Below are 10,358 nucleotides of genomic sequence, written 5' to 3' on the forward strand. Positions count from 1 at the left end.
AGGATGTGTCCCAGGCGTACTTGCAGAGCGCATGCAAGCTGATGCGCAAAGTTTACGTGAAACCGACCAAAGAATTTCGCCTACCACCTGGTCGGCTACTCAAGTTGTTAAAGCCCCTTTACGGGCTCTCCGACTCTGGCGACTATTGGCATTCTACGTTCTCAGACCACCTCATTAACGACTTACGTATGATGAAGACAGCAGGCGATTTATCACTTTTCTTCAAGGTTGTGGATGGGAAACTCAGGGGAATGACCGGTGCGTATGTCGACGATACTATTGGAACGGGGGACAAAGTGTTCGAGGAGGAATCAAAGATGACAGGGGAACGCTTCCAGTCCAAGGATCGCGAGGTTGGCAGCTTCCAGTTCGCGGGGATCGAAATTAAACAAATTGAGAACGGCTACATGATGCACCAGGAACGATTTGCAATGAAGATTGCTCTGTTATCGAAAAACAGTACATTCCCAGAGTTCCGATCGAAACGGCAGGAGTTAGCGTGGCTAACCCACACGCGACCGGACATCTCTGCTGCATTAAATCTTGCAGCTCAGGTTACAGAGAGCAAATTCGGCAGGAAGGACATTTCGACGCTCAACCAAGTGATAAAAAGAGTGCACTCCACTGCGAAGAGGGGGATAAGGCAGCAGAAGTTAGACATCGAGTCATTGTCCCTGAAGGTGTTCACTGACTCCTCTTTTGCGAACACGCCCGAGTTAAGATCGCAGTTAGGTTTTGTTGTTCTGCTTTGTGATGCCACAAACAAGTGTAACATACTGCACTTTTCATCGGTGAAGAGCAAACGGGTATCACGATCAGTCATGGGATCGGAAGTACTAGCATTTGCAGATGGATTCGACTACGCTTACCTGCTGAAAATTGATCTCGAGCGTGCTATTGGCCAGAAACTGCCACTTGCTATGCATACGGACTCAGAAAGCCTTTTTAAGACGATCGTGAAATCGACCACCACGACCGAAAAAAGGTTGATGATAGACATTCAAGCTGCGCGAGACGCCTACGCGAAACAAGAAATCAGCGATGTCGGCTGGATCCGGACTGACGAAAATCCGGCGGATGGCCTGACTAAGAGCAAACCTTGCTCAGCTCTGGTAGAAATTTTGGAAACTGGGAGGCTAAGCGTCAGAGTACACACTGCGGAGGCAAAACCGTGAAAAACAATAAAAAGTATTGTTTTTGGACGATAGTTTTAAAGAAATAACGAAACGTTGTCCAAAAGCAATGTTTTTGACATGGAAAACATTACTATTATTGTCCAAAGACGGTAATTAGATTGCATTAATAACAGTACTATTGTATGTGTGGCGGCAATACATATAGACCAAAGAAACATTCTCAATGTTGTCTATGAACGGTACATCGCCACTTTTTCTGAAACAACAGAAGTTTTGTTTACGAACATTCCAAATATTGTTTAAAAGCGAGGAAATGACTTGCAATCACAAAATTAACTCGTCAAATGTTAACGAGGCGGGTGACAGCATTTATGAGGTTTCCGAGGTGATTCTGATGCGGAAACGCAAGAGGCGAAAACTGGACTTGCTAAAAGCAATGCCTAGTGCCAATCGTCTCTTATTTACAGACGATGGTAAGGCCGTCAGAGCGTCTGACATGGGGAACGACAATGAAGACTCATCAGATGAGGAAGAACTTCATGGTATATCTGACTACGCAATGACCGTGTCATCCCGTTTGACCCAGAGTGTCGGCGCAGGGTGGGGTGCGTTGATGTCTTCACATGTGCGGCTTGTCGGGCCTCAACGCGTGATGGAGGGGTCCAAGCTGGAGGCTCGTGTTGATGGAGTGCCACTGGGTGTTGTGAAGAGGTTATCGTCCAACTGCGAGAAGCGAACAGGAGAGCAGTCTGAGAAGAGTGCTCCTGAGGTTTGCGTGATTGCGTATGGGGTACCGTGGAATGCGTCCCTGTATGACGATGGACAACCGCATCTGCTCACCATTCATTCAGCTTCGCAGCGGCATGCTTCGCACCCGTTTTCGTTTAACGGGGTGCCTGAGACTGGGATGAAGGCGAGATTGATACGATTATTGTCTGCTTTGTTTTCGCTTTCTGACTTCGAAGCAATGTCGCCCAAGTTATGTTCTCTAGGCTTTCTCTTTACTTTTGCGTTTTGCATTCCTGGTTTGCTGCGAAAAAGAGCAGCGACGTTTGTTCTGTTTACCATGGCAGCGCTTCTGAGGTTCGGGCCTGCCTTTATAGTGACCTATCAGCTCAGAGAGGCTGATGCCGGTCTGGGGATGGCAGGACTGAAATCAGTGTGGTTGCCGTCTTCCTTTCATCCATCGGGCGTGAATTTACCGTATATGTTATCTGTAACCGTGTTGTTTGGGAGCTTGGTTCCTGTATCGTTTTTGGTAACAGTAGGTACAGCAGGGCGGAAATCTGGGTCAACCGTGCAGTGCTGTCGTATCACATGCGGAGTGCCACCGCAGTAGCATCCCCCCGCCGTTTCTTGTGCGGAGTGCCACCGGAGTGGCCTTCCCTCATCTGTTCATAGCTCGTCGAATTTGGCAAGTCGGGTGCCGTTATTCTTCGTCTGCAAGAAGCCCACTGGCTGGTGGACCGTGATCCGAAGAGCGCCGTCAGCTGGATGCCCGTCAGCTAATACTCCTTCGCGTGCGGCAAGACCGAGGTCGCGCGCCGGTTTCTGCACGAGGCTACTACGCTGGACGCAGGCTTGGCACCAGCGTGCGTCGCCGTGGGACATGCGTGCGGCCTCGACCTCGATGTTTCACTAAGCCGCGACGCGCCATCGTGCGCCGCACGCTCTCCATCCTCGTCGTCTGCTGCCTGCTCTACTCTAGCGTCCTTTCCCCCCGCGCGCACCATGCAACACCCCCCCGCCCCCGCCACCTCACCGCCGCCCTATCCCCCACCGGCCACCACCCGGCCACGATCCCCCACACGTGCGTGGTCACCCGCCGTCCAAACACCGTCCAAGACACGACGCCCTGTGCCGCCTGGGCCTGGCAGATGCGCTGCTTGACATCGACGCCCAGGTGATCCGCGGCTACGCCCTCTTCCTGGGCCCGCGCGCCGAGCGCCTGCCGTACCACCAGCCTTCCAGAACAACTAACTGGTCGTATACCTGCTGGCCATCGCGGCCGACTGGCTGCAGGGGCCCTACGTCTACGCGCTGTACGCCGCGTACGGCTACGGGAAGGAGATCGCCCAGCTCTTCATCGCCGGCTTTGGCTCGTCCGCCATCTTCGGCACTTTTATCGGCTCCATCGCCGACAAGTATGGCCGCAAGTTTAACGTCCTAGTCTTCGTCATCACGTACGCCCTGTCCTGCATGACCAAGCACTCGCCGAACTTTGCTACCTTGATGGTCGGCAGGCTGCTGGCGGGCATTGCTACCAGCATCCTCTTCTCGGCCTTTGAGTCGTGGCTTGTGTCGGAGCATAACAACCGCGGCTTTGATCCCAACCTCATCGCCGACATTTTTCAAAGGCCCAGTTTGGGAATGCTGTCGTCGCCATTGTCGCAGGCCAGATTGCTGGCATGGTCGCTGCCCAGTTTGGAAAGGTCGCCCCGTTTGATACGGCCGCTGTCATCCTCGCCGCCACGGGCCTCATTGTCATGTTGTCCTGGTCCGAGAACTTTGGCGATAGTAGGCAGACCGTCACCGGCGGCTTGCGCAGTGCCTGGCATATGATGATTGCCGATGAGAAGATCTTGCTTGTCGGCATCATTCAGTCCTGCTTTGAGTCTGCCATGTATCTCATGGTCTTCAGTTGGACCCCGGCGCTACAGGCCGCGTCGCATGCCATGTCACTTGGCGAGATTCCGCATGGCATGATCTTTAGTTCCTTCATGGTTTGCTTCATTATTGGAAGCATTTTATTCGTCTTTCTTATGAAGACACAACCCGCTGAGCTATTCATGCGCAATATGTACATCATAGGCGTCGTTTGCTTTGTCGTCACCACCATATCATCCAATGTATGGGAGGTGTACGGCGCTCTGCTTGCGTTTGAGGTCATTTGCGGTTTGTACTTTCCGGCTATGGGTACCATGCGAGCAAAGTATGTTCCCAAGGTCACCCGATCCGCCATTATGAACTACTTTCGTCTTCCTTTGAATCTCATAGTCTGCCTCATTCTGTACAAAAACTATGAGAATACCACCGTCTTCTGGCTGTGTGCCGGCATGATGGCCATTGCCGTCATATGCCAACAGCGCCTTTTCAGTGCTTCAAAAGTCTCCATCGGCACCAAAGATGAATGGACTAGAGAAGAGCGCGCCGAACTCGTCGAAGAGGGCGATAGCACTGTTGAAGATGCTGTGCGGTAAATCAACTTGCCCGCCTACCCCCCCCACACCCATACTATCGTGGGCTTCACCTGGCAAAACATGCGCTGCTTCTGAGACAGATCTGTGGCAAAAAAAGGCTCGCCACAATGCTCGGAATTTAGAGATGCGAGTTGGTAGTACGCAGTAGAACAGTGGAGCGTAATGTTGTATTGCATTGAATGTGTTTCAGCCCGATGGATAAAACGGCCCGTGTTAGAATCAGTCATTGAGAGGTCTGACATCTATCAGTGCGAGTATGGTGCGTCCCAAGCGTTTTCCCAACACGCTCCAGAGCAGCACGCTGTTCTTCATGCAAGGTTGCGGAGAATTTGTCTCTCTGTAAAGAGCTCTCCTCGCTTTGCGTCTAAAGTCTTCAATGCCTGCCAGTTGACTTTTGTTGCCAGCTTTGATTCGCGTGCAATGCGCCTTTCGAAATCCAGATAATCAAGCCACAAGTCCACATTTGTGTTCGCCGATTGCAAAGCCGTTGCTTCTTTAAAAAGTTTTCTTGTCTGGAAAGGGAGCTGAAGCACGTCTGCACCAGATAGTTGTCCCTGACTCTGCATGCGGTCATATTTTTCATTTGAGACCGGATGGCCGAGTGTAATGACTTCAATGTGAGCGGGGGCAGGGAAAGCATGGTATCGCAAATGCCCTGCAACTGTTTCAGATTGCCCTCTGACGATAACCATGCGCAGAGAGCTCTCTCCTCATCGCGCCCTCGAAACGGGATGAGAACCTTGGCCGTCAACACATCGTGCGATTTTCTTGACAAGGGACAAGTTTTTGATTCTAGCATGTTCGCAAAGTGGTTCATAGACCAGGTGTGAGGGTCTTTGGGATCCACACCGTCGGGGCCTTCCGTTCCGCTACTAGAAAAATCACCACTGAAAACTTTTCCAGACTTGATGAGGACAAGCACTTTCTTGGCGAGGGAAGTAGCTGCCTGGTGCTTTTCGCAAGTGCTGATAAGGGCGATTAGGTTTTCCCAAACTTTTGGTGGTGGGTTGGTGGGAGTAAGGGAATGGGATGGGGTAGTGGAAGTTTGGCCGGCCGGCGCAGGCACGGGAGGGAGAAATTGGAACAATTTATTCCGAATGTTGTTGGGATGGAGACTGATCTTGAGTCGAGCACGGGAGGCGTTTCGGCAAAACCTTCGGCCATCGAAACGGCACTCGGCGTCGAAATGCAAGAGACGGGCTCCCTCGCCCCCCCGGCGTCAACGCGAGCGGATAGGACGAACAAGTACCACGCGCACTACTCTACGACGCGCATCTACACTACGATAGTCCCCAAACGCGGGCCTTCCCTCCCCTGGCCCTCCGCGCGGTAATCACGTGAGCAAGTCGACGATCTGGTCGACGACGGCGACAAGAAACGGGGGCGTCTTCTGCGCGATAGGGACGACGACATCGACGACCTGGTCCACAAGCGACGGATGTCCGGGCTCGAGCACCTCCCTTGCGAAGCAAAGCACGAAGCCGAGCGCGGCGGCGCGACCATTGACGCTCTCGGCGGCGTTCCAGAAGAAGCGCGCCGGCCTGACGGCGGCGCGGCCATCGCCTGCGGCGGGGGTGGAAGCGTCGACGGCGGGCGCGACCGTGCGCGCGGGCGGGGCTCGCTTGTGCGGCGGGGCCTTGGCGATCTCGGCGAAGGCGGTGGCGAGCAGCTCGCGGCGCTGGAGGCCGGGCAGGGTGACGAAGTCGTCGTGCGAGAGGCGCGCGGCCGAGACGATGCGCTCGTTGTCCAGCTGTGCCACGGCGCGCGCGCGCAGCCCGTCCAGCTGGGCCACCGGGTCGGGCGGCGGGCGCGCGGCGGCGGGCGCGGGCGGCGGGCGGCGCGACGCGCGGCGCGACGCGCGCGGCAGCAGCAGGCGCAGGCGGCGCGCTAGGCGCGGCAGCCAGACGCGCGCGCGCGGCGGCAGAAGTGTGTTGAAGGCCAGCGTCACGGACACGGACACCACCGCCAGCACGCCCGCCAAGACCGGCGGCGGCAGCGCGAAGGCCGGCGCGGGCGCGCAGCGCCAGCACATCGGCCCCGGGGGTGGCGCGCGCGGGCGGCGCAGCGTGCGAATGGTGGAAGTGGCGGGCATGGTAGAAGCTGTCTTTGCAATCAACTCATACATACTTTTGAAAACTGTTTTCCCGCGAAACAGTTAAGTGATCTGCACAAACAGTCGCAGTTCGAGTTTGCCGCGCTTCCCAACGTGATGGGCAATTCTTTCAGGCGGTATGTACGGCGTTTTACGCATAGTGGTTCCGAAAACATCCCTTCAACTTCGAAGGCACTCCTCACACCCCAGGAAAACATTTCGACTTCCGAACGCACCACTTGTCCTCCTCCGTCAAATCTGCGATCTTCGTTACCCCCTCGCGCGAAATCAGCCGTTCTCGCATCTCACCGACCTCCTTCTCCAGACACGTCGTCGCCTCCTTCATCACCGCGCCAACCTCTTCACACTACAGAACCTTCTTCCCTTCAATCACACACACCAGCGTCTTCGGGTGCAGATAAGACACGGCGGAGATCTTCCCGTTTGCGATTTCGGACAGATTCTGTGGGACCTTCATTCCAAGTCATAGCTTCGCCATCATCCAGCCCCCAAAAAGAAGCACAAGGAAACATGGGTCTGCGACGTACAGTGTCCGCGCATAAGAGGCGTCCATTGCCATTACAGGCCGGAATTGGAAGCGCCGAGAAGCGTCGAAGACTAAGACCCTCTCAGACTGAGGCCACACGTTCGAACCCTACTGCGCGGGTACCCCTGTCGAATTCATCTGCGCTTGAGAGCACCGAGTTACAGCCTGCCGCACGTTCGAGCCCTACCTTGCACGCACCCCGATCGAATTCATCCGCGCTTGAGAGCACTGAGTTGCAGCGATCCATAGTGGCAATGCACAAGAGGTTGGCAGAAGAGCTGGCCAGCTGCAATGCCACATTATCGGACCTAGTGAACAGCAATGCCAATACGGCGTCCAGTTTGGAGGACATCAAACTCCTCATTCTTCAAAGCTCTGCAGGTAGTTCGCGAATACCATCTCGATCAAGGGTGCAGGGAGGGTCTCGGAAAGGTGCAACTAAGAACCTGGAAAAGGACGTTCTCAAAGACAACCCCACAGTTATTATCGAAATCAATGCGGCAGTGAACGCGGATACCGTGTCAAGATCGCTTGCACAGACTCTATCTTCGTTTATGGATGTCTATCACAATAACCAGGATGACCCCCGGATGACATCGCGTGTCGTCAGCGTCCTCTTGTTCGGGCTCAAACATAACAAATCTCGTTCAGAATTCAAACACGGACTGGGCAAAAAGCATGCAAGTTTTCGCTTCAGTACAGCCAAACGTGCGGTGATGAACGCAAGAAATCTCTCCGACGAAAGTATACGAGCATATGAGGCAGAATTTACAACAACCAAAGCCTTTATTGATAGGGATGCTGACCGCAATGGAATTGATGTTTATGTTTCTACGAAGCCTTCTTGGCTGCAACCAGGTGTTTTGGACAAGCAAACGCTGCACACCGCGCGAATGCATCACGAGTGCGTGAAGGCCGAGTTACCTCCGGATCCCTCCTGCCCGACTAGGCGCAAACATCTGTTCATATGCAAGAGGATCGTCACTATTATTAACGACTGTTTGAGAATCTCTCGGGATCGCTCAAAGGTCAAAATGTTCGAGAGCGGCCTCTTTCTACTGGTTAACTGGAGTGAATATGACTCTTTCCATCGCTCTCACTCGTCACCCACCTTTCGATTTTTGCACAGTGATGCGGAATCCGTCCCCGCTTCCGAGATCCCTGACACTACTGTAGGGTGGGATACACACACATCCGTCACCAATCGGAAGCTTCTGGCTGCTCTTATATCGGAAAGAAAAGACCTGGTGATACAGGCGACTTATCAGGTCACCGTCACTGGTGGTTCGAACGGCGAAAACCGTGTCACAGAGATCAAGCGCAACATTAACATCTTGCGAATTGCTCTGCGCTTCGTCTGCGGCTATTGCCATTGTGGCGAGGAAATGACTCTTGGATCACATGCATCAATGCTTCGAACAATCTATCGGATTGCTCGGTTTCTGAGGCAATTGTTCTCTGTTCGGGCGAACTACAATCCTCAGGTACAACGGCAACGCATGATGAGGCAACAGCTGTCAGTGGTGACGTGAAAAGTGAGAGGAGCCAATCTTTGATACCCGAAATCACGCTGCGAGAGATGTTACCGGGTAGATCGGAGAAAGAGAAGGTTATCAGTGGGGTGTTGAAAATCTCCAAAGAGACATTCGCCAGATTAAACATTTCTGCACCGCAAGACATTGACAGCAGCGAAAGCGCTGTGCTAAGCGGCACCAATGAGTGGAGACATCAAACAGAAGATTTGGAAGATGATTTCGACAGTGACGATGATGATATGGCGGGAATGCTAGACTAACATTTCTGCCCTGATAGGTTAGGTAAAGTTCGGATTTGCACGACCAGTGTCAAGACGGGTTCAGCAGTACGCGCTAAGCTGCATGCCAACAATCGCACGCCTTCACTATCAGAAGCTGCAGTATTAGAGCAGGTGAAAAAGTCGGAGCTCGTTCTAGTGGAGGACATCACTCGGGAAAATCGCATGAGGGGTGCGATCAGCATTCGAAAAAATCATTTCGGCTGCTCATGTCGGCAAGAGTGAACAGGGCGGAACCGATATAGTTTATCCTACCTCCATAGTCACCCAATGAATGAACGAATTGCACCACCATGTATCCCCCAACTTTTTCCGAGCAGCATCTCACTCGTTCAAACCGAAGAGCATGTCCAAGCATGACCCATTCTTCGGTCTTAACAGTCTCCCTAACCCGGATCTCCGCCTCCTCCAGCTTAGACGGGTCCAACAGGACCTCGCTAAGCACCCTGAAAGCAAAGTCCGTGACGCTATGAAACTCGTCCGGGCATCCCTTGACGCCGCGCATGGCGTCCTTCGTGACAGCGGCGTGGTTGCGGCAGATGGCGTCGGCGGCCTGCTTACGGTGTTGGGCGCCCTCATGGCCATCGTTGAGCACGTGCTTGCTGCGGGCCGTCTCGACGGCCAGCGACACCGAGCTCCGCGTGCGCAGGAAGGACACCGGACCGATCTGCGGCGGCAGGGCGCCGATGTGGGTTCAGTCGTCGCTCTGCAGGTACGTGGCGGGCTCCCAGGCGTCCCGCGCGGCAAACCAGCGGCGTAGGTTCGGGCGGCCGTCGGCTAGCTCCAGGTTGCGCCAGAACTTGAGAGAGGAGCGCGCGCGCTCGAAGATCGTGGCTGGGGAGGAAGGGGTGTTAGGATCAGGCGGGTATTGTTTGGAGAAGCAAAAAAAGCGAGGACAAAGGTGATGAGGACTTACAGAGATGTCGACGAACGAGGGCTCCGGGCCCGGGTAAAAGAAGGAGCCCTCAAAGTCGCCGAGGCAGGTCTCGATGAGATCGAGGGTGTGGTTGACCGGTTCCAGGCCTCTCCCGGGGCTAGACATGGCGCCTCGCAGGGCGCCGAGCCACGAGCCGGTGAAGACGCGCTCGAGGCGCATGTAGCGGTGAAAGGCCTGCATCATGTCGTCATTCCCAACAGTATCCACCCCACGATCAGACGTACCACCCGCACGCCTCGCAGTAAGAGCCCAGCTCGCATCATGTCCAACCGCCAGGATATCCCAGCGTCGGAGGAGCTCCATGTCATAACATGTAAGAGCTCAACCACGAAAAAAATTACCAAATGGCCTTGCACTGAATCATTTAACGCGTTTGTACTGAAACGTTCGACAACTTTTTGAAGTCTCTGAGACTTTCACAATTCATAGATGTGTCTACGACGACATACGTGACTAGGTGCTCATGTGTGGTTGACCCTTTGTACAAAATACGTGCGTCAAGTACTCATCTGTAACCAAATAGCTGACTTCGGACACGGCCTGAAAGCCTCTAATAATGAAGTAGGGGAGCTCAACTTCGAGAGACCCGCAAACGTGTTCAGAAACGGATGTAGCTGTACTCCAGAATCGACT

The 10,358-nt window shown here is 54.0% G+C and overlaps 1 protein-coding gene across 1 annotated transcript; it reads right to left on the bottom strand.

Annotated features, from left to right (window-relative positions):
* Positions 1 to 9,112: 9,112 nt before the first annotated feature.
* On the bottom strand, positions 9,113 to 9,367 carry CHC_T00005981001 (hypothetical protein). Its single transcript, XM_005717800.1, has one exon. The coding sequence runs from the start codon at positions 9,365 to 9,367 to the stop codon at positions 9,113 to 9,115; it is 255 nt and encodes an 84-aa protein (XP_005717857.1).
* Positions 9,368 to 10,358: the final 991 nt, after the last annotated feature.

Source organism: Chondrus crispus, genomic scaffold (assembly GCF_000350225.1).
Source record: "Chondrus crispus Stackhouse genomic scaffold, scaffold_33, whole genome shotgun sequence".
Taxonomy (NCBI): domain Eukaryota; phylum Rhodophyta; class Florideophyceae; order Gigartinales; family Gigartinaceae; genus Chondrus; species Chondrus crispus.